The 26,559-nt window shown below is 46.6% G+C and overlaps 1 protein-coding gene across 1 annotated transcript in view; it reads left to right on the top strand.

Moving 5' to 3' along the window:
* The window catches only part of LOC142282112 (MORC family CW-type zinc finger protein 3-like), a 360,015-nt gene that overhangs the window by 209,545 nt on the left and 123,911 nt on the right, over nt 1-26,559 (top strand). The window contains exons 8-9 of the mRNA XM_075332939.1: nt 20,358-20,476; nt 20,550-20,647. Coding sequence (XP_075189054.1) covers nt 20,358-20,476; nt 20,550-20,647 — 217 coding nt within the window. The remainder of the gene's footprint in view (nt 1-20,357; nt 20,477-20,549; nt 20,648-26,559) is intronic.

Raw genomic sequence — 26,559 nt, 5'->3', positions numbered from 1 at the left:
CCCTGTGATATTGAACTGAAGGTGTGACTGTGGGACTTGTAGTTCCACAGAACTTGGGTTGTAATTAAGGGTTAGGTTCCCTTTAAACTGTGACCAGTGTGATGGACAGAGCTGGAGAATCACATACCTCCACCTGTGGGTGTATCCGGTTGGGTTTTAAGAGACTGTTAGTTTTATAAACAGGGGGAAGCCTGAGAGTGCTGCACATGGAGGATGTGTGCTGGAGATCTCAGTCTGTGTGAAGACTGAAGAGAGACTCCTGGAAATCAGTCCCGGTGATGACTGGGGAAAAATACTGCAGCCTGGCTGGAGAGGGCTGGAGGCTGCAGGAAGCAACCACAGTGACTTGTGTTCGCTGGCTGGAGCCAGAGTGTGGAGAATCCACTATGGACACTTAATTGGACTGGAAGCCCACGGTATGTGGATGTTATATTTTCCTTTAAGCCAGGAGAGGCTTCACTGTGTTTTGGAAGGACAGTTTATGTTGGTTACTAATAAACTGCTGCATTTTTGAGAGAGACTGTGTTGCCTGTGTATGCCTAAGCTACCCTGCACCGCTGCAAGCGAGTAAAACCCCCGGGTTGCGGTAAGCAACGTTCACAAAATATATAATATATATAATATATATATATATATATATATATATATATATATATATATATATATATATATATATACTACATCACTATATACTGCACATGTAATACATTACATCACTATATACTGCCCCTGTAATACATTACAGCACTATATACTGCACCTGTAATACATTACATCACTATATACTACACCTGTAATACATTACATCACTATATACTACACCTGTAATACATTACATCACTATATACTACACCTGTAATACTGTTAGGGCCAGATGGACGGGTAGACCCTGGAGGTGGATCCACTGGGCCGAACTCCCGGATGAGGGAAAGGAGTCCGGTAGCCGGAGCACTGTAGGTAGCAGGACAGTCCGTGCACTGGGAGAAAATGGAGAAGTCCCTGGGACCACGAGGTCACTGATGGTGGTCCGGGTGACGGAGCTCAGGTTCGGAAGCCGTGATGGTGTCAGGCGGGGTCCGGAACCGTTGGAGCGAGATGACGGGTCACCGCAGGGATCCGAGATGGTACGGACTGTCAGGATGGCAGATGGACAGCGTTCGGGGTTCGAGGTACCGCAGAACCGGATGGCGATGCAGGATCGGCTCTAGAAGATAGAGAGGTAAGTATCTCACAAAACACAAGGAGACCTGACTCCTAGCTTGGGAAAACACGAAGAACAGGCCCCGCTCCCTTGGACATTAACCCCCTATATACCCTGTACCTATGTGCATCATTTCCTGTAATTTGATACTGGCCCTTTAAGAAAGGGTCAGTGACCGCGCGCGCGCCCTAATGCGCATGCGCGCGGCGCGGGTGCCAGAAGCCAGGGAAGGAAGCTGAGAGGAGGACGCAGGGGAGCCGGCCAGGACCTGGGAAGCCGTCGGGCGCCGGGAGCGGAGACCAGGGGGCCTGGGAAGGACGGGCACCGGAGGTTGGAGAGCGGGGAGCATGGCAGGTGAGCCGGGGAGCGGAGCTGAGGACCCGGGGAGCGGAGCAGAGGACCCGGGGAGCGGAGCAGAGGACCCGGGGAGGGGAGCCGAGGACCCAGGGAGCGTGACAGTACCCCCCCCCCACGCCCCCCTCCCTGCAACCGGGACATGAAGGCACGGATCAGAGGAGTGCCCACGTTCTCCCTGGGCTCCCAGGACCTATCCTCAGGACCATACCCCTCCCAGTCCACCAGGAAGAACTGCCGACCACGTACGGTCTTCATGGCCACGATATCCCTTACCGCATAGATGTCGTCCTCAGCAATAGGAGGAGGAGCCGGGCTGGCGGCAGCGGAGAAGGGACCAAGGACAACCGGCTTGAGCAGAGAGACGTGGAAGGAGTTGGGTATTCTCATTGTGGCCAGGAGCTGTAGTTTGTAGGAAACCTCATTGATCTTGCCGAGGACTTTAAACGGCCCGATGTAGCGAGGTCCCAGCTTGTAGGATGGTATCTTCAGTCGGATGTACTTGGAAGCAAGCCAGACGAGATCTCCCGGAGAGAAACACGGAGGATCTAGGCGTCTCTTGTCCGCGTGTCTCTTCATCCGCAGGGTTGCCCGTGCAAGGGACGCCTTAACTGAGTCCCAAATGGTAGTAAAGTCACGGAGTACTGCATCAGCAGCAGGGATGTCCGAGGACGAGGATACAGGCAATGGGACAGACGGCTGAAGTCCGTAGACGACATGGAAGGGAGAACTGGAGGAGGACTCACTGACGTGGTGATTATGGGAGAATTCTGCCCAAGGAAGAAGCGTGGACCAATCGTCATGATGGGCGTTCACGTAGTGACGTAAGAAAGAGGTCAATATCTGATTGACCCTCTCCACTTGGCCATTAGACTGAGGATGGTAGGCAGATGAAAAGTCTAGAGTCACTTCCAGATGTTTGCAGAGAGCCCTCCAGAAGCGGGAGGTGAACTGAGTTCCTCTGTCGGACACTATGTGTGATGGAAAGCCATGCAAGCGGAAGATGTGATGTATATAGGCGTCCGCGAGTTCCTGAGCAGAGGGCAGTCCAGCCATAGGAACGAAATGGGCCATTTTAGAGAATCGATCCACCACGACCCATATGACTGTGTGTCCGGAGGACAATGGCAAGTCCGTAATAAAGTCCATCGCTATGTGCTGCCAGGGAACTGAGGGTATGGGCAGAGGCAGAAGACGGCCGTATGGCAGGTGTTTGGGTGTCTTGTTCCTGGCACAGGAGGAGCAGGCAGAGACAAAAGAGGCGACGTCCGTGCGCAGGGATGGCCACCAGTAATGACGTACAATAGCGCTCCATGTTTTCTTCTGACCTGCATGACCGGCTATTTTCGAGGCATGGCCCCAGTGTAACACTTTTTGCCTGTCAGTCTCAGAGACATAGGTCTTCCCGGGCGGTATCTGGGCCAGGGTGACAGGAGCCACCGGAATAATCTTGCTTGGACAGATGATGGGCTGAGATGTCTCTTCCTCCTGTTCCATGGGCACGAAAGACCTAGACAAGGCATCAGCGCGTACATTCTTGTTTGCGGGTCGGAAATGAAGCTGGAAGTCGAACCGGGCAAAGAACAAGGACCACCTGGCTTGCCGTGGGTTCAGTCGCTGAGCAGTCCGCAGGTATTCCAGGTTTTTGTGGTCCGTGTAAACAATGACAGGGTACACTGCTCCTTCCAGAAGATAGCGCCATTCCTCCAGAGCCAGTTTGACCGCCAATAGCTCTCGGTCACCGATAGTGTAATTGCGTTCAGGCGCGGAGAAGCTCTTGGAGAAGAAACCGCACGTCACCATCTTCCCGGAGGAGGACTTCTGCATGAGCACTGCTCCGGCTCCCGAGGAGGAGGCATCCACCTCCAAGGTGAACTGGCGGTTTAACTCTGGACGGTGGAGTACAGGAGAGGAGGCAAAGGCTCGTTTTAGAGCGCCAAACGCGGCGTCGGCCGCAGGTGACCAGTCCTTTGGATTAGCCCCCTTCTTGGTCAAAGCGGAGAGAGGAGCAGTCAGAGCCGAGAAGTGAGGAATGAACTGGCGGTAATAGTTAGCGAATCCGAGAAAGCGTTGGATTGCCTTCAGTCCAGAAGGAGGAGGCCAGTTGAGAATGGAGGAGACCTTCTTGGGATCCATCTGCAGTCCGGTATCGGTGATGAGGTACCCCAGGAAGGGGAGAGAAGACTGTTCGAAGACGCACTTCTCGTACTTGGCGTACAGACGATTCTCTCTCAGTCGTTGTAGAACCAGTGGCACGTTCTCTCGGTGGGTCTGGAGGTCCGGAGAGAAGACAAGGATGTCGTCCAGATATACCACCACACAGACGTAGAGAAGGTCCCGAAACACATCGTTCACTAATTCTTGGAAGACAGCTGGTGCGTTACACAGGCCGAAGGGCATCACGCAGTATTCATAGTGCCCATCGCGAGTGTTGAACGCGGTCTTCCATTCATCCCCTGAGCAGATACGGGCCAGGTTGTAGGCACCCCGAAGATCCAACTTGGTGAACACACGAGCTCCTCTGAGCCGATCAAACAATTCGGGGATGAGCGGCAGGGGGTACTTGTTTTTCACGGTGATTAGGTTCAATCCCCGGTAGTCTATACATGGGCGTAGGTCACCCTCTTTCTTCTTTACGAAGAAGAAGCCTGCTCCAGCAGGAGAGGAGGATCTCCGGATGAATCCCTTAGCCAGGCTCTCTGTGATGTACGTAGACATGGCCCTTGTTTCGGCTGGAGACAGTGGATATATCCGTCCTCGAGGTGGTGTAGTTCCCGGGAGCAGGTCAATGGCACAATCGTAAGGACGATGTGGCGGAAGTACTTCGGACTCCTTCTTGTCAAAGACGTCCACGAAGGACCAATAGGCTGAGGGCAGTCCCGGTAGGGACTCGGGAACCGGAGGTCGCCGGATGGGTTGTATGGTCTTCAGACACCTCTCATGGCAAGAAGGCCCCCTTCGAGTAATATCACCAGTGCCCCAGCTGACTGAAGGCTCGTGTGTCCGCAACCAGGGAAGACCCAGCAGAATTTGATGTGACATATGTGGGAGGACATAGAGAGCGATGTTCTCGGTGTGCAGAGCACCGATACGCAGTTCAAGCGGCTTGGTGATCCAGGAGATGGTGTCAGAGAGAGGTCTCCCATCCACAGAGGCAATCACGAGGGGCTTGTCGAGTGGAGTAACAGGCACCTGGTACTTGTACACCGTGGCCTGCTGGATGAAATTGCCTGCTGCCCCAGAATCGAGGTACGCCTCAGCCGTAAACCGCGTCTCTCCCGTTGTTACTTGCACAGTCCATGTGACTGGGTCTGAGAGAGTCCCAGCACCTAGGGTGGCCTCTCCTACCAACCCTAGGCTTTGGAGTTTCCCGGCCTCTCTGGACAGGCGCGTAGCAGGTGTGTGCCCTCTCCGCAGTAAAAGCAGAGACCCTTGGCGAGCCGCTCTGCTCGACGTTGTTCAGACTGTCGCACACGGTCGATCTGCATGGGCTCATGGACGGAGACACCAGAGGCCGTTGACTGGAGTACGGCGGGCTTCCGTGGAGGAGAGGAATGCCGTACCGGACGTCTCTCACGGGATACCTCTTTGGACCGCTCCTGAAAGCGTATGTCCACTCGAGTCGCTAGGGTAATCAGGGCGTCCAGGGTGGACGATACATCACGTCCAGCCAGCTCATCTTTGATTCGACCCGATAGTCCTTCCCAGAAGGCGGCGGTTAGGACCTCGTTATTCCACCCGAGTTCTGAAGCCAAGGTGCGGAAACGGATGGCGTATTGACCCACCGTCAGTGTTCCCTGACGTAACCGGAGAAGTGATGACGCAGACGCGGAGGCGCGTCCGGGTTCGTCAAAGGTGCTGCGAAAGGCCTGCAGGAACTCCTGGAGGTTCTTGGTCATAGGTTCCTCCTTCTCCCACAAGGGGTTCATCCACGCCAGTGCCTCGCCCTCTAGGTGAGACATGATGAAGGCGACCTTGGCTTGGTCGGAGGCAAACAGATGTGGCAGCTGCGTGAAATGGAGGGAGCATTGGTTTATAAACCCCCTGCAGGTCTTGGGATCTCCGGCGTACCGGGGTGGTGTGGCCAAACGCAGTCTGGAAGCATCCGAAGAGGCAGCCACGGGAGCGGGGGTCGTGGCTTGACTAGTGGAGGCTCGGGATGTTGAAGACGTGACTGCCGCTTGTAGCGTGGTCAGGCGGGTGTCCACGGAAGTCATAAAGTTCAGCATGCGGGTCTGAACTTCACGCTGGCGTTGGAGTTCCTCATGCAAGGCCGCTAGTGCTTCGGCGGGATCCATGGCCTGTTCTTACTGTTAGGGCCAGATGGACGGGTAGACCCTGGAGGTGGATCCACTGGGCCGAACTCCCGGATGAGGGAAATGAGTCCGGTAGCCGGAGCACTGTAGGTAGCAGGACAGTCCGTGCACTGGGAGAAAATGGAGAAGTCCCTGGGACCACGAGGTCACTGATGGTGGTCCGGGTGACGGAGCTCAGGTTCGGAAGCCGTGATGGTGTCAGGCGGGGTCCGGAACCGTTGGAGCGAGATGACGGGTCACCGCAGGGATCCGAGATGGTACGGACTGTCAGGATGGCAGATGGACAGCGTTCGGGGTTCGAGGTACCGCAGAACCGGATGGCGATGCAGGATCGGCTCTAGAAGACAGAGAGGTAAGTATCTCACAAAACACAAGGAGACCTGACTCCTAGCTTGGGAAAACACGAAGAACAGGCCCCGCTCCCTTGGACAATAACCCCCTATATACCCTGTACCTATGTGCATCATTTCCTGTAATTTGACACTGGCCCTTTAAGAAAGGGTCAGTGACCGCGCGCGCGCCCTAATGCGCATGCGCGCGGCGCGGGTGCCAGAAGCCAGGGAAGGAAGCTGAGAGGAGGACGCAGGGGAGCCGGCCAGGACCTGGGAAGCCGTCGGGCGCCGGGAGCGGAGACCAGGGGGCCTGGGAAGGACGGGCACCGGAGGTTGGAGAGCGGGGAGCATGGCAGGTGAGCCGGGGAGCGGAGCTGAGGACCCGGGGAGCGGAGCAGAGGACCCGGGGAGCGGAGCAGAGGACCCGGGGAGGGGAGCCGAGGACCCGGGGAGCGTGACAAATACATTACATCACTATATACTGCCCCTGTAATACATTACAGCACTATATACTGCACCTGTAATACATTACATCACTATATACTGCACCTGTAATACATTACAGCACTATATACTACACCTGTAATACATTACAGCACTATATACTGCCCCTGTAATACATTACATCACTATATACTACACCTGTAATACATTACAGCACTATATACTGCCCCTGTAATAATTACAGCACTATATACTGCCCCTGTAATACATTACATCACTATATACTGCACCTGTAATATATTACAGCACTATATACTGCCCCTGTAATACATTACAGCACTATATACTACACCTGTAATACATTACAGCACTATATACTGCCCCTGTAATACATTACATCACTATATACTGCACCTGTAATATATTACAGCACTATATACTGCCCCTGTAATACATTACAGCACTATATACTGCCCCTGTAATACATTACATCACTATATACTGCACCTGTAATATATTACAGCACTATATACTGCCCCTGTAATACATTACATCACTATATACTGCCCCTGTAATACATTACATCACTATATACTGCACCTGTAATATATTACAGCACTATATACTGCCCCTGTAATACATTACATCACTATATACTGCACCTGTAATATATTACAGCACTATATACTGCCCCTGTAATACATTACAGCACTATATACTACACCTGTAATACATTACAGCACTATATACTGCCCCTGTAATACATTACATTACTATGTACTACACCTGTAATACATTACAGCACTATATACTGCCCCTGTAATACATTACAGCACTATATACTGCCCCTGTAATACATTACATCACTATATACTACACCTGTAATATATTACAGCACTATATACTGCACCTGTAATACATTACATCACTATATACTACACCTGTAATATATTACAGCACTATATACTACACCTGTAATACATTACAGCACTATATACTGCACCTGTAATACATTACAGCACTATATACTGCACCTGTAATACATTACAGCACTATATACTGCCCCTGTAATACATTACATCACTATATACTGCCCCTGTAATACATTACAGCACTATATACTGCACCTGTAATACATTACATCACTATATACTGCCCCTGTAATACATTACAGCACTATATACTGCACCTGTAATACATTACAGCACTATATACTGCACCTGTAATACATTACAGCACTATATACTGCCCCTGTAATACATTACATCACTATATACTGCACCTGTAATGCATTACAGCACTATATACTGCCCCTGTAATGCATTACATCACTATATACTGCCCCTGTAATGCATTACATCACTATATACTGCCCCTGTAATACATTACATCACTATATACTGCCCCTGTAATACATTACAGCACTATATACTGCCCCTGTAATGCATTACAGCACTATATACTGCCCCTGTAATACATTACAGCACTATATACTGCCCCTGTAATACATTACAGCACTATATACTGCCCCTGTAATGCATTACAGCACTATATACTGCCCCTGTAATACATTACAGCACTATATACTGCCCCTGTAATACATTACAGCACTATATACTGCCCCTGTAATACATTACAGCACTATATACTGCCCCTGTAATACATTACAGCACTATATACTGCCCCTGTAATACATTACAGCACTATATACTGCCCCTGTAATACATTACAGCACTATATACTGCCCCTGTAATGCATTACAGCACTATATACTGCCCCTGTAATGCATTACATCACTATATACTGCACCTGTAATGCATTACAGCACTATATACTGCCCCTGTAATGCATTACATCACTATATACTGCCCCTGTAATACATTACATCACTATATACTGCACCTGTAATACATTACAGCACTATATACTGCCCCTGTAATGCATTACATCACTATATACTGCACCTGTAATACATTACAGCACTATATACTGCCCCTGTAATACATTACATCACTATATACTGCACCTGTAATGCATTACAGCACTATATACTGCCCCTGTAATGCATTACATCACTATATACTGCCCCTGTAATACATTACAGCACTATATACTGCCCCTGTAATACATTACAGCACTATATACTGCCCCTGTAATACATTACAGCACTATATACTACACCTGTAATACATTACATCACTATATACTGCCCCTGTAATACATTACATCACTATATACTGCCCCTGTAATACATTACAGCACTATATACTGCCCCTGTAATACATTACAGCACTATATACTGCCCCTGTAATACATTACAGTACTATATACTGCCCCTGTAATGCATTACAGCACTATATACTGCCCCTGTAATGCATTACAGCACTATATACTGCCCCTGTAATACATTACATCACTATATACTGCCCCTGTAATACATTACAGCACTATATACTGCCCCTGTAATGCATTACAGCACTATATACTGCACCTGTAATACATTACATCACTATATACTGCCCCTGTAATACATTACATCACTATATACTGCACCTGTAATACATTACATCACTATATACTGCCCCTGTAATACATTACAGCACTATATACTGCCTCTGTAATACATTACATCACTATATACTGCACCTGTAATACATGACATCACTATATACTACACCTGTAATGCATTACATCACTATATACTACACCTGTAATGCATTACATTACTATATACTGCACCTGTAATGCATTACAGCACTATATACTGCACCTGTAATACATTACATCACTATATACTACACCTGTAATACATTACAGCACTATATACTGCCCCTGTAATACATTACAGCACTATATACTGCCCCTGTAATACACTACAGCACTATATACTGCACCTGTAATACATTACATCACTATATACTGCCCCTGTAATGCATTACAGCACTATATACTGCACCTGTAATGCATTACATCACTATATACTGTCCCTGTAATGCATTACAGCACTATATACTGCACCTGTAATACACTACAGCACTATATACTGCACCTGTAATACATTAAATCACTATATACTACACCTGTAATACATTACAGCACTATATACTGCCCCTGTAATACATTACAGCACTATATACTGCCCCTGTAATACATTACAGCACTATATACTGCCCCTGTAATGCATTACAGCACTATATACTGCCCCTGTAATGCATTACAGCACTATATACTGCCCCTGTAATACATTACATCACTATATACTGCCCCTGTAATACATTACATCACTATATACTGCACCTGTAATACATTACATCACTATATACTGCCCCTGTAATACATTACAGCACTATATACTGCACCTGTAATACACTACAGCACTATATACTGCACCTGTAATACATTACATCACTATATACTGCCCCTGTAATGCATTACAGCACTATATACTGCCCCTTTAATACACTACAGCACTATATACTGCACCTGTAATACACTACAGCACTATATACTGCACCTGTAATACATTACATCACTATATACTGCCCCTGTAATGCATTACAGCACTATATACTGCACCTGTAATGCATTACATCACTATATACTGTCCCTGTAATACATTACATCACTATATACTGCACCTGTAATACATTACATCATTATATACTGCACCTGTAATACATTACAGCACTATATACTGCCCCTGTAATGCATTACAGCACTATATACTGCCCCTGTAATACATTACATCACTATATACTGCACCTGTAATGCATTACATCACTATATACTGTCCCTGTAATACATTACATCACTATATACTACACCTGTAATACATTACATCACTATATACTACACCTGTAATACATTACATCACTATATACTGCCCCTGTAATACATTACAGCACTATATACTGCCCCTGTAATACATTACATCACTATATACTGCCCCTGTAATACATTAGAGCCTGTCAGTGCCGCGCGGCTCTGACTCATCTGCGCAGCGACACTGCAGGAGGAGGCAGTCTCAGAGCGATGACTGCTTCCTTCCTGTGCAGGTGCTGGCAGCATCGCGCTGCGCGCTGCGGAGGATGGACCGGCGTCACCCCACTGGCTGCAGCAGCACGTGAGTATAGAAGGCGGGGACCCCAGGGGAGGGTGCGGGGGCCCGGAGAGCAAGCAGGGGCCCCGGGGGGGGGGTTTGCGGGGGCCCGGGGAGCAATCAGGGGCCCCGGGGGGGGTTGCGGGGGCCCGGAGAGCGAGCAGGGGCCCCAGGGGGGGAGTGCAGGGGCCCAGGAAGGGTGTACGGGGGCACCGGAGGAGGGGTGCGGGGTCCCGGGGAGTAAGCAGGGGCCCCTCATACTCACCCGTCTGAATCCTCCCGGTGCCATGTCCGCTCCCGCCACCCCTGCTCCGGCTGTGTACAGACGGCCGGGACACCTCCGATAGCTGCAGGACCTGTCGCTGATCACCTGATGTGGTCACCTGATAGAATCAGCTGACAGTGATAGTGACAGTGGTGACGCCGGCTTTTTACTACCCGGCCGGCTAAACTATCAGCTGATGCCGTCAGGAGACTTTATCAGCTGATTACCGCCGGGTCCTGCATTGATCGGTCTGACAGGAGTCTGCACAGAAGTGTGTGGGGTTTTTTTCTTTTTTTTTGCACTGATGCATCAGCTGATTGTATAAACGGCTTTTATACAATCAGCTGCTGTGTCATGGAATTCACATCCTTGATCCTGACACATCATCTGATCTCTTTGCCTTCCAGCAAACGATCAGATGATATTGGATCTGGATTGGACGGCGCGGGACCCTGACCCAGGATTACTGCTGAGGGGGGTTCTTTATTTCAATAAAGATGGAGTCACTAATTGTGTTGTGTTTTATTTCTAATAAAAATATTTTTCTGTGTGTTGTGTTTTTTTTTTTTTTTATCTTTACTAGAAATTCATGGTGGCCATGTCTAATATTGGCGTGACACCATGAATTTCGGGCTTAGGGCCAGCTGATAATATACAGCTAGCTCTAACCCCATTATTACCCAGCGAGCCACCCGACATCAGGGCAGCTGGAAGAGTTGGATACAGCGCCAGAAGATGGCGCTTCTATGAAAGCGCCATTTTCTGGGGTGGCTGCGGACTGCAATTCGCAGAGGGGGTGCCCAGAAAGCTTGGGCACCCTGCATTGCGGATTCCAATCCCCAGCTGCCTAGTTGTACCTGGCTGGACTCAAAAATATGACGAAGCCCACGTCATTTTTTTTTTTTAATTATTTAATTAAATTCATGAAATAAAAAAAAGGGCTTCCCTATATTTTTGGTTCACAGTCGGGTACAAATAGGCAGCTGGGGGTTGGGGGCAGCCCATAGCTGCCTGCTGTACCTGGCTAGCATACAAAAATATGGCGAAGCCCACGTCATTTTTTGGAGGGCAAAAAACTCCTGCATACAGTCCTGGATGGAGCATGCTGAGCCTTGTAGTTCTGCAGCTGTTTGCTCTCCTGCATACACTAGTAGAGAATGAAGAACATATTGAAGAAGGAAATGACATCAGATCTTTTTTTTCAACAATCTTTAATGGCATTGTTCACTGATAAAAAACGCATAAAAAAGCAGTGAGCAAAAATGCAGCCAAAAACGTGGTAAAAACGCATCGCGTTTTTACCGCGGGTGCATTTTTGTGCGTTTTTCTGCGGCCAAAAACGCACAAAAAACACCTAGTGCGCACATACCCTTAGTGTGCAGAGAGCCGCGGAGGATGGAAGACAGAGGAGAGGCCACCGGTGCTTGGAGCAGGTAAGCGCTCAGTGAGCCGAAGATGCAGGGAGAGGGGCCACATAAGATGGCAGCTATATGTGGCTATATGGGAAGAGGGGCCACATTAAGATGGCGGCTATATGTGACTATGGGGAGAGGCCACATAAGATGGGAGCTATATGTGGCTATATGGGGAGAGGGGCCACATTAAGATGGCAGCTATATGTAGCTATATGGGGAGAGGCCACATAAGATGGGAGCTATATGTGGCTATATGGGGAGAGGGGCCACATTAAGATGGCAGCTATATGTGGTTATATGGGGAGAGGGGCCACATTAAGATGGCAGCTATATGTGGCTATATGGGGAGAGGCCACATAAGATGGGAGCTATATGTGGCTATATGGGGAGAGGGGCCACATTAAGATGGCAGCTATATGTGGTTATATGGGGAGAGGGGCCACATTAAGATGGCAGCTATATGTGGTTATATGGGGAGAGGGGCCACATTAAGATGGCAGCTATATGTGGCTATATGGGGAGAGGGGCCACATTAAGATGGCAGCTATATGTGGCTATATGGGGAGAGGGGCCACATAAGATTGCAGCTATATGTAACTATATGGGGAGAGGAGCCACATTAAGATGGCAGCTATATGGGGAGAGGAGCCGCATTAAGATGGCAGCTATATGGGGAGAGGGGCCACATAAGATGGGAGCTATATGGGAAAAGGAGCACATGGGATGTGATCTGCTGGGGACAGAGGCCATAATGGGATGGGATCTGCTGGGGAAAGAGGCCATAATGGGATGAGATCTGTATGGGGAAGGTCGTCCATTCCTATTTTAGCAGGGCTCCTTTAGTAATAATTTTTAAAAACTGTAGAAAAATCATTTAATACAATAAGACTGACAGTGACTGGAACAACTGGTGCTGGACAGGGGAGTGCAGGTATTGGAGGGGAAGGAGATTTAACTTTAAATTACTTGTATTTTTTCGTTGAGGAAATTGCGTGAAAATGGGTGTGGCCAATAAAATGGGTGTGGTTACAGAATGGGTGTGGTAACTGCATGGTGCTGGTGGGCCCCAGGTACTCCAGTCCGCCGCTGCCTATAATACATTACAGCACTATATACTGCACCTGTAATACATTACAGCACTATATACTGCCCCTGTAATACACTACATCACTATATACTGCACCTGTAATACATTACAGCACTATATACTGCCCCTGTAATACACTACATCACTATATACTGCACCTGTAATACATTACAGCACTATATACTGCCCCTGTAATACATTACATCACTATATACTGCACCTGTAATACATTACAGCACTATATACTGCCCCTGTAATACATTACAGCACTATATACTACACCTGTAATAAATTACATCACTGTATACTGCCCCTGTAATACATTACATCACTATATACTGCACCTGTAATACATTACATCACTATATACTGCCCCTGTAATACATTACATCACTATATACTGCACCTGTAATACATTACATCACTATATACTGCACCTGTAATACATTACATCACTATATACTGCACCTGTAATACATTACATCACTATATACTGCACCTGTAATACATTACATCACTATATACTGCACCTGTAATAAATTACATCACTATATACTGCACCTGTAATACATTACAGCACTATATACTGCACCTGTAATAAATTACATCACTATATACTGCACCTGTAATACATTACAGCACTATATACTGCACCTGTAATAAATTACATCACTATATACTGCACCTGTAATACATTACAGCACTATATACTGCACCTGTAATAAATTACATCACTATATACTGCACCTGTAATACATTACAGCACTATATACTGCCCCTGTAATGCATTACAGCACTATATACTGCCTCTGTAATACATTACAGCACTATATACTACACCTGTAATACATTACAGCACTATATACTGCACCTGTAATACATTACATCACTATATACTGCCCCTGTAATACATTACATCACTATATACTGCCCCTGTAATACATTACAGCACTATATACTGCACCTGTAATACATTACAGCACTATATACTGCCCCTATAATAAATTACATCACTATATACTGCACCTGTAATAAATTACATCACTATATACTGCACCTGTAATGCATTACATCACTATATACTGCACCTGTAATACATTACAGCACTATATACTGCACCTGTAATAAATTACATCACTATATACTGCACCTGTAATGCATTACATCACTATATACTGCAACTGTAATAAATTACATCACTATATACTGCCCCTGTAATACATTACAGCACTATATACTACACCTGTAATACATTACATCATTATATACTGCCCCTGTAATAAATTACAACACTATATACTGCACCTGTAATACATTACAGCACTATATCCTGCCCCTGTAAAACTACATCATTACATTCCCATATACTACATCACTACACCCAAATATTACACCAGTTACCCCCCTTCCCCTTTCCCTCCACCTCAGGTTATTAGTGACCACTCACCTTTCCCCCCTCAGGCATCTCCGCTGAGCTGCTTCTTCCCTGGTACGGGCCCTGGCTGCGCCGCTGTTGTTCTTGTACGGCCCCTGCCCCCGCCGTTGCGTCTCTCTGTGCAGGCACCGGCTGGTGCCGCTTCTCCTGCCGGGCGGGAACTTTTCAAATGACACACACGCGCTGTACTGCCGGCATCAGGGCGCACGTGTGTCACAGAGAAAGCTGCCGCAGGGAACAGAGGACCGATCCTGAAGCGCCACACTGTGTAGCAGTGGAACGCAGGAATCTGTCCTCTGTTCCCTGTCCGGCAGCGTTCTCTGTGACACACGCACGCCCTGATGTCATCAGTACAGCGCGCGTGTGTCATGTGAAAAGTTCCTGCCCAGCAGGAGAAGCGGCACCACGTCTCCAACTCTGATCTAATGGGCGGGCCGGTAACAGACAGTAGGCGGGCCGGATGTGGCCCGTGGGCCGCCCCTTGCCCAGGTCTGCACTATACCAAAACCAATAATACTACATACAAGGGAGAAAAATCGCCACACCGTGACCAGACAACATATTACCACCACATAGTGACCGATTACAACCGCATACAAGGGAGAAATACCGCCACACCATGACCAAACATATTACCACCACGTAGTAACAGAATACAACCGCAAGAGAGAAATACCGCCACACTGTAACCAGATAACAAATTGCCACCACACAGTGACCAAATACAGCCACATACAAGGGAGAAATACTGCCACACTGTGACCAGACCACATATTACCACCAAACAATGACCAAATACAACCACATACAAGGGAGAAATACTGCCACACTGTGACCAGACCACATATTACCACAAAACAGTGACCAAATATTGCCACATACAAGGGAGAAATGCCGCGACTCTATGCCCAGATAACACACTACCAACACATAGTGATCAAAAGCAACCACATACCAGAGAGTAATACTGCCACACCATAATTAGACCACATAGTAACCGAATATTACCACATACAAGGGAGAAATACCGCAACACTATGACCAGACCACATAATGACCAAATAATACCACACACTAGACAAATATCAACATCAATATAACTACATACAAGAGAGTAATACCGCCACACCATAATCAGACCACTTAGTGACCGAATGCAAACATATACAAGGGAGAAATACCGTGACACTATAACCACACCATATAATGACCAAATAATACCACACACTAGACAAATATCAGCACAACATGACCAGACGACATATTACTACCACACAAGGACATATAATACTACAATAATGGTCATGAATAAAAACTACAATGCTAATAACACTAATATTATCATCCGTACCATAATACACAGGACCTCTGTACACAGTGTATAGGTAATACAGTGATCACCAGTGACATTATACACAGGAGCTCTGTATATAGTGTACAGTGTGTGTGTGTTCATGTAATACACTGATTTACCAGTGACGTCTCTAGCTGAGGTGATTCATCTTCGCTATTCCTCTTCATCCTACGCTGACCGCCATCATTTCTTCCTGTCATGATGCGACTCTGCAAAAAATAACAGTCACCAATAGCTGATCACTCCTAGACACATTCCTCACTATTTCCCCAATTTCTACACTATGTCAGGCTCTTGTTCCCCCATTGGAGACAGTATTCGCAAAATTAACTTATATTTCTTCACTAATTTTCCCCTACAGTAATTATGCCCTACGTGCCACCATAAACTAATAATGTACAGTACAGACCAAAAGTTTGGACACACCTTCTCATCTCTAGAACAACTGTTAAGAGGAGACTTTGTGCAGCAGGCCTTCATGGTAAATAGCTGCTAGGAAACCACTGCTAAGGACAGGCAACAAGCAGAAGAGACTTGTTTGGACTAAAGAACACACGGAATGGGCATTAGACCAGTGGAAATCTGTGCTTTGGTCTGTTGAGTCCAAATTTGAGATCTTTGAATCCAACCACTCTGTCTTTGTAGAAAAGGTGAATGGATGGACTCTACATGGCTGGTTCCCACCGTGAAACATGGAGGAGGAGGAGGTGTGATGGTGTGGGGATGCTTTGCTGGTGACACTGTTGGGGATTAATTCAAAATTGAAGGCATACAGAACCAGCATGCCTACCACAGCATCTTCCAGCGGCGTGCTATTCCATCCGGTTTGCGTTTAGTTGGACCATCATTTATTTTTCAACAGGACAATGACCCCAAACACACCTTCAGGCTGTGTAAGGGCTATTTGACTAAGAAGGAGAGTGATGGGGTGCTACGCCAGATGACCTGGCCTTCACAGTCACCAGACCTGAACCCAATCGAGATGGTTTGGGGTGAGCTGGACCGCAGAGTGAAGGCCAAAGGGCCAACAAGTGCTAAGCATCTCTGAGAACTCCTTCAAGACTATTGGAAAACCATTTCCGGTGACTACCTCTTGAAGCTCATCAAGAGAATGCCAAGAGTGTGCAAAGCAGTAATCAAAGCAAAAGGTGGCTACTTTGAAGAACCTAGAATATAAGACATATTTTCAGTTGTTTCACACTTTTTAAATTATTTCATTCCACATGCTTTAATTCATAGTTTTGATGCCTTCAATGTGAATCTACAATTTTTAGGGTCCTGAAAATAAAGAGAAGTCTTTGAATGAGAAGATGTGTCCAAACATTTGGTCTGTACTGTATGTCCATCCTGGCCCCTTTTGTTTATTAATGTTTGGGAAAACAAGTGGAATGAGAAGGGGTTGTTAATTGCTTCCTGCACAAAATATCCCCCCACACACTGCTCCTTTCCAAACTAGCCGCACAAAGTGCCCCTTTCCATAATGTCCCCCCAAAATTTGCCCTTTCTATAATATCTCCCCCATACTACATCCCTGTATAAATCCCCCCCACTCCTCATTATACTATGCTGCCTTCCACAATCCTTGATGCCTCATAATGTCCCCCACTGCCTTATAATGTCCCCCACTGCCCTATAATGTCCCAATTTGCTTCATAATGTCCCCCACTGTCCTATAATGTTCCCCACTGCCCTATAATGTCCCCCACTGCATTATAATATCCTCCACTGCCCTATAGTGTCTCCCACTGCCCTATAATGTCCGCCACTACCATATAGTGTCCCCCACTGCCCAATAGTGTCCCCCACTGCCCTATAGTGTCCCCCACTACACTATAATGTCCCCCACTGACCTATAATGTACCCCCCCACTGACCCAAAATATGGTCCATAAAGTCCCCCACTGCTTATTAATGCCCCTTGTAAAATAACACCGCTCCTTCCCCACCACAGCCCGTCATGTAAAATTATTGTACGCCCTCTTCGGCTCCTCTGGAGCGCTTACCTGTGCCTGCGCATCCTCCTCTTGATCCCTGCAGCTGCGCCCCGGTGATGATGCATGTCGGTGCAGGACTGAGACGCGCTCCTCTGCCTCAGTCCTGTGGCATCCTCCTCCTCTGCAGCCCGTTCCCGGTGATGATGGTATGTCGCGGTGCGGGGCTGAGCAGTGCTCCACTGCCTCCTGTCACCGGCCGCACTGTACAAATGTATGCACGCCTGAATGACGTGCATACATTTGAATTCCGGCACGGTCTCCAGGTCCTGCATGCCTCCTCGGTGCAGGCCTGGGGACTCCCGCAGTGCAGCGTTAGGACCTTTGGTGAGTCACATGACACACATGTGATGTCACTAAAGGTCCTGCATCTGCAGAAACTTCAGTGATCGTACAGAACTTGTATGATCACTGAAGTTCATGATTGAAAGGCTGGAGGCCCCTCAGAGCGTGGGGGTCCTGAATGAGCTGCCCAATCTGCCCACCAATAAACACCGACTCTGAGATACAGGCGGCCCTGTACAGCCGCCCCACACTATATAAAGCACAGGGGCCCACTGAGGGCCTGGGGCCTACCGGGAGATTCCCCTTTACCCTGGTGGGCCAGACCGACCCTGATTTCATTGTAGATTTTGCTTTGTTTGGGATCATCGTCTTGTTGGAAGACAAATCTCCGTCCCAGTCTCGGGTCTTTTGCAGACTCCCAACAGGTTTTCTTCAAGAATAGTCCTGTATTTGGCTCCATCCATCTTCCCATCAATTTTAACCATCTTCCCTGTCCCTGCTGAAGAAAAGCACGCCCAAACCATGATGCTGCCACCACCATGTTTGACAGTGGGAATGGTGTGTTCAGGGTGATGAGCTGTGTTGCTTTTACGCCAAACATATTGTTTAGCATTGTGCCCAAATAGTTCGATTTTGGTTTCATCGGACCAGAGCACCTTCTTCCACATGTTTGGTGTCTCCCAGGCTTGTGGCTTGTGGCAAACTTTAAATGGCACTTTTTATCGATATCTTTGAGAAATGGCTTTTTTCTTGCCACTCTTCCATAAAGGCCAGATTTGTGCAGTGTATGACTGATTGTTGTCCTATGGACAGACTCTCCCACCTCAGCTGTAGATCTCTGCAGTTCATCCAGAGGGATCATGGGCCTCTTGGCTGCATCTCTGATCAGTCTTCTCCTTGTTTGAGATGAAAGTTTGGATGGACGGCCGGGTCTTGGTAGATTTGCAGTGGTATGATACTCCTTCCATTTCAATATGATCGCTTGCACAGTGCTCCTTGGGATGTTTAACGTTTTGGAAATCTTTTTGTAACCAAATCCGGCTTTAAGCTTCTCCACAACAGTATCACGGACCTGCCTGTTGTGTTCCTTGGTCTTCATGATGCTATCTGCGCTTTAAACAGAACCCTGAGCCTATCACAGAGCAGGTGCATTTATACGGAGACTAGATTACACACAGGGGATTATATTTATCATCATAAGTTATTTAGGACAACATTGGATCATTCAGAGATCCTCAATGAACTCCTGGAGTGAGTTTGCTGCACTGAAAGTAAAGGGGATGAATAATATTGCACGCCCCAATTTTCAGTTATTTATTTTTTTACAAAGTATAAAATAAGCAATAAATTTGGTTCAACTTCACAATTGTGTCCCTCTTGTTGTTGATTCTTCACCATAACATTAAAATTTTTATCGTTATGTTTGAAGCCTGAAATGTAAGAAAAGATTGAAAAATTCAAGGGGCCGAAAACTTTCGCAAGGCACTGTATTTCTATATTTTACACAAAGCGGCCTTGCCTCTTATATACAGTATTCTAGAATAATAATTCTCATAAGGGAAAAACCTGGTGACATGTTCCTTTTAACTTTAGAACAATAAAAAAATCAGTGCTTTTTTATTTTTCTTGGACACTACACATGGTGGACTGCTCATACATGTATAAATGGGAGCCAGCAGTGGCTCTCATTTGGGATTTGGAGCACAATAATTTTATAGTATATGTTAGGTGTTGTCTAGTTGATTGTATGTTAAGTTGAATTTTCCTTAATTTGCTCAACATAAACCTGTACCTATCACCTTTGGTTATAACTGTCAGAACAAGGAGCACTACGGCATGATGATGTACAACAAGAACCGGCTGATAAAGGCCTACGAGAGAGTCGGCTGCCAGAAGATGGTGAGTTTTCTATGTTCTATAGATTGTGTGTCTGGAGGGTACGAGTGACTGATCTGTGTTCACTTTCCTCTAGGCTAATAACATGGGCGTTGGTGTGGTCGGCGTCATTGAATGTAACTATCTAAAGCCCACCCACAACAAACAGGACTTTGACTACACAAACGAATATAGGTAAGGACCAGGGATTAATTAATTAAATTAATTAAGGGATTCATAAATTAAATCAATTAAGGTCAGATTGTTGCTACTGAGGGGTACTGTGAGGCAGATACTTACCCCCCCCCCACCCCTATTGTGTTGGTATATACAACAGTTGAAGGACTTCTTTATGTGTGTGAAGGAGGACTTTGTGCTGATCTGGCAGTAGATGGCGATGTTGTGCTGTTTCCTTACAGTATTGTAGAAAGTTTCTTGTTGTTTTTTCTTTCTAGTTTTTTTTTTTCCTCTTCTGATGCAATGCTGTAAAATTGTACATACTTTGTTTCCCCAAAAATAAGACACTGTCTTATATTTTTTTTTGTTGCCCTGAAAAAAGCAGTTATTCTTATTTTGGTGTCTTATTCAACATGGTTGGGGGTAAGTTTACCCCCCACAAAAAGCAGACCCCCCCTTCCCAGGATCGTCATATTTACCAGCCCCGGGCATCTTTATGGCTCCCAGATCTACCTGTAATCTCCCAGCAGGTACGCTGCATGCCTCCCCTGCGTCTGGCTGACACTCGCATAGATCACATCACTCACACACACACACACACACATACACACACACACACACACACACACACATTCCATATCATTTCTCTCTGTGATCTCCCAGTAGCTGTGCTTCCCTGCGTCGGGCCGACACTCACACATCAGAACACAGTAACACATCAGACAGCATACACACACACACACACAGACAGTGTTCACATCATTCCTCCCTGTGCTCTCCGGTGGGCGCTCCCAGCAGCTGTGCTGCACACCGTCCTCCTCTGCCTCCTGCCGACACCCACAGATCCAATCGCATACACACACACACTCACACACACACGCACTCACACATCAGACAGCATATACGCACACATCCGATTGCATACACTCACACACACTCACGATATCGCACATAACTGTACAATCGCGCGCGCGCACACTCACAACATCTGGAGATACTACGTGCTTCCGGCCATGTGATCCTCCAACAGGTCCTGGAAGCTCACTGCACTGCACAGTATCGCCGCCGAGAAGCAAGTGATATCGCTAGATGGGGTGAGTGTGTGGATGTGATCTGTAGTGTGTGTGTGTGTGTGTGTGTGTGTGTGTGTGTGTGTGTGTGTGTGAGATCTGGTGTGAGCATGTGTGTTCCGCTGCAGGACCTTGATGCGCTCACCTGCTCTGGTGCCTGGTGAGTATGATCGGGGGTCTTCTATCTTCTTTCTTTATGGGGTTTCCGCTGTCTATAATGAAGTGTCCTGCAGTATCTTTAACTTTTTCACCACTGCACGGACACGTCATTATTGACCGCGGCTAGGTCTTATTTTCAGGGGATGTCTTATATTTAAGCATCCCTGAAAACTCCTGCTAGGTCTGCACGGTGGCTCAGTGGTTAGCACTGCTGTCTTGTAGTGCTGGGGTCCTGGTTTCAAATCCCACCAAGGACACCATCTGCAAGGAGTTTGTATGTTCTCCCCATGTTTGTGTGGGTTTCCTCCGGGTACTGCGATTTCCTCTCACACTCCAAAAAACATACTCATAGGGACTTTAGATGGTGAGCCCCAATGGGGACAGTGTTGCCATTGTATCTAAAGCGCTGTGGAATTAACAGCTCTATATAAATGAATAAACATTATAATAATAATATTTTCGGGGGAGGTCTTATTTTTGAGGAAACACAGTACTTTTACCTCATACTTCCAGAAGTAAAGAGCTTGTGTTATCCCATGTAATCTTCTCTGTGAACTTTCTTCTGCAACTGGGAAGCTGGAAGTTGTGCAACAAGTTATGGGCCCAGACACCCCAAGATCCCAGGATACCAGACACCCCAAGATCCCAGGATACCAGACACCCAAAGATTCCCAGGATACCAGGTACCAAAGATCCCAGGCACCAAAGATCCCAGACATCCAGGATGCCAGAAAGCTCAGCAAGACCCTGGTGAAGAATTCTTCAGAACAATTCTCTCCAAAACAAATAAGACAAATTAAAGATGATGTGTAGCAAAGAGCCAGAACTCACAGTAGCTAAGCTGAATAATGAGAATCATCAGTTATGGAAGTTCAAAGTGGAGATGGTATTGTCTAAAGATAATTTATGGGAAGTAATCACTACAGATAGACCCAATGATAATAATCAGACATGGGATAAGAAAAATAGACAAGCAAGAGCTACTATCAGTCTATTAGTGGAAAATTCTCAATTAATTCACATAGGGAATGAGGATACAGCACAGGGAATGTGGGAGGCATTAGGAAAGCTACATGAAAGACCCAGCTTAAATCACAAGTTATTTCTGCTAAGAAAGCTTTACAGCATGAGACTGAGTGCAGACAATGACATGCAGAAGCATATATTCTCAATGTTGGAAGTGATATCACAGCTGAGATCAATTGGTAAAGATATTAAGGATAGCCACATAGCAGCAATATTATTATGCATTTCACTGGATTCATACACTGCTTTAATAAATGCACTAGAGACAAGACCTAGAGCTGCCATTACATTAGAGTTTGTGAAGACCAGATTCATAGATGAATATCAAAGAAGGAAAGAGCAAACAAATGATTCTACTAAAACAAATAGTGGAAATGCCCTTAAAGCTACAGAATCAAAGAGACCCTATAATAAAGAGATAAGAGAATGTTTCAGATGTAAGAAAAAAGGTAATTTAAAGAAAGACTGTACCATATGGAAAGCAGAACAACATAAATTACACCATACAGAGAATACACAAGGAGAAAAACACAATTTTTGATTCATGTGTAAATAATTGGAATGGCACATTTAAAGTAGCTGATAAGAAATCATGATCAGGTTGGTTTATTGACTCAGGAGCAACAAGTCATATGACAGGTAATAAGAGTTTCTTTACTGAACTTGATTTAAATAAGAAGGAAGCCATTTATCTTGCAGATAGGAGCAAAATAACTGCGGAAGATATTACTGTTCTAATAAGTTTGGACATCATTCAAAAATACTTGTACAAGATGTGTTATATGTTCCAGGATTAGAAGGAGGATTGTTATCTGTAAACGTAAAACATCTAAAGGACTTACTGTAAAATTCAAAGATGATGAATGTACAATCCTAGTGGGAAATAAGATAACCAATGTCAAGACACATAAACAACAATTATATCATCTAGACACATTAAGGAACAGATGAAGTTGTGTACACATGATCACAAGAATTGTATTCACATGTGGCATAGACATCTAGGACACAGACATCCTGAAAGTATAATGGAGCTACAAAAGAAAGAATTGACAAAGGATCTATTGATATCTGAGTGCTCAATTACCGTATTTTTCGCTTTATAAGATGCACCTGATTATAAGACACACCCCCAAATTTGGTGAGGGAAAGAGAATTTTTTTTTAATGGTAAATGGGGTCCATCTTATAATGCCAGTGTCCGTCTAACAAATCATATAGGGTATATGTCCCTCATAGCCCCCCATCCTAAAATTAGCCCCCTTAATCTGGATATGGCCACCTTATATTGAATATAGCCCCCTTGTGCTGGCACACATTCCCCAGTGATGCCACATGTCCCCCATTGATGGCACACATCCCCTATTTATGGCACATGTCCCACTGTGCTGGCACGCGTCCCCTATTGCTGGCAGCCTGGCACAAGTCTCCTATTGCTGGCACACATCTCCTATAGCTGGCACACATCCCCTACAGCTGGCACAGGTCTCCTACAGCTGGCACAGGTCTCCTATGGATGGCACACATCTCCTACAGCTGGCACAGGTCTCCTATGGATGGCACGCGTCCCCCTGTGCTGCCCATGGCCCCCTATGGATGGCACACGTCCCGTGTGCTGCCCGTGGCCCCCTATGGATGGCGCGCGTCCCCCTGTGCTGCCCACGGCCCCCTATGGATGGCACACATCCCCCTGTACTGCCCATGGCCTCCTATGGATTGCATACATTCCCCTGTGCTGCCTATGGCCCCCTATGGATTGCACACGTCCCTCTGTGCTGCCTTTGGCCCCCTATGGATTGCACACGTCCTCCTGTGCTGCCCATGGCCCCTATAGATCGCACAAGTCCCCCTGTGTTAGATATCACCCCCATGCTGCTGCCCATAGTAAAATAAAACACTCTTTCCTTACCTTCTCCAGTGCTGTCCTCCCTCCTTTCTCCCTCCATGCTTCTGCTCCTCCACTTCCTGGTTCTCGGTGCCGGTCATGTGATCGGCACAGCAGAGTGATATCATCTATGCGTGCCTGATCACAGTGGAAGCAGGGACACCGGGGAGAAACGCTGGAGGGGGTAAGTAAAGCTTTGTTGTTTTAGGATGAGCAGCAGCATGGTGGCCATATCTAACACAGGGGGCATGTGCCATCACAGGGGGGCGCAGGCACATATAATATGCGCCGCTACCCCAGCCCGTCACTGCGGTGCGGTTTCAGCACCACGGTGATGGACAGCGGCTGTGCATATTATATGAGCGGGAGCAGGAGATCTAACGCTGCCGCCCGCAGCTTTCACCTGCCCCCAGCAGCGCTCCAGAGCTGCCCCCACCTCCCCTGGACCCTGCAGTGTATACAGTTAGGTCCAGAAATATTTGGACAGTGACACAAGTTTTGTTATTTTAGCTGTTTACAAAAACATGTTCAGAAATACAATTATATATATAATATGGGCTGAAAGTGCACACTCCCAGCTGCAATATGAGAGTTTTCACATCCAAATCGGAGAAAGGGTTTAGGAATCATAGCTCTGTAATGCATACCCTCCTCTTTTTAAAGGGACCAAAAGTAATTGGACAAGGGACTCTAAGGGCTGCAATTAACTCTGAAGGCGTCTCCCTCGTTAACCTGTAATGAATGAAGTATTTAAAAGGTCTGGGGTTGATTACAGGTGTGTGGTTTTGCATTTGGAAGCTGTTGCTGTGACCAGACAACATGCGGTCTAAGGAACTCTCAATTGAGGTGAAGCAGAACATCCTGAGGCTGAAAAAAAGAAAAAATCCATCAGAGAGATAGCAGACATGCTTGGAGTAGCAAAATCAACAGTCGGGTACATTCTGAGAAAAAAGGAATTGACTGGTGAGCTTGGGAACTCAAAAAGGCCTGGGCGTCCACGGATGACAACAGTGGTGGATGATCGCCGCATACTTTCTTTGGTGAAGAAGAACCCGTTCACAACATCAACTGAAGTCCAGAACACTCTCAGTGAAGTAGGTGTATCTGTCTCTAAGTCAACAGTAAAGAGAAGACTCCATGAAAGTAAATACAAAGGGTTCACATCTAGATGCAAACCATTCATCAATTCCAAAAATAGACAGGCCACAGTTAAATTTGCTGAAAAACACCTCATGAAGCCAGCTCAGTTCTGGAAAAGTATTCTATGGACAGATGAGACAAAGATCAACCTGTACCAGAATGATGGGAAGAAAAAAGTTTGGAGAAGAAAGGGAACGGCACATGATCCAAGGCACACCACATCCTCTGTAAAACATGGTGGAGGCAACGTGATGGCATGGGCATGCATGGCTTTCAATGGCACTTGGTCACTTGTGTTTATTGATGACATAACAGCAGACAAGAGTAGCCGGATGAATTCTGAAGTGTACCGGGATATACTTTCAGCCCAGATTCAGCCAAATGCCGCAAAGTTGATCGGACGGCGCTTCATAGTACAGATGGACAATGACCCCAAGCATACAGCCAAAGCTACCCAGGAGTCCATGAGTGCAAAAAAGTGGAACATTCTGCAATTGCCAAGTCAATCACCAGATCTTAACCCAATTGAGCATGCATTTCACTTGCTCAAATCCAGACTTAAGACGGAAAGACCCACAAACAAGCAAGACCTGAAGGCTGCGGCTGTAAAGGCCTGGCAAAGCATTAAGAAGGAGGAAACCCAGCATTTGG

Source organism: Anomaloglossus baeobatrachus, chromosome 2 (genome assembly GCF_048569485.1).
Source record: "Anomaloglossus baeobatrachus isolate aAnoBae1 chromosome 2, aAnoBae1.hap1, whole genome shotgun sequence".
Taxonomy (NCBI): Eukaryota; Metazoa; Chordata; class Amphibia; order Anura; family Aromobatidae; genus Anomaloglossus; species Anomaloglossus baeobatrachus.
This window is presented reverse-complemented; position numbering and strand designations above follow the sequence as displayed.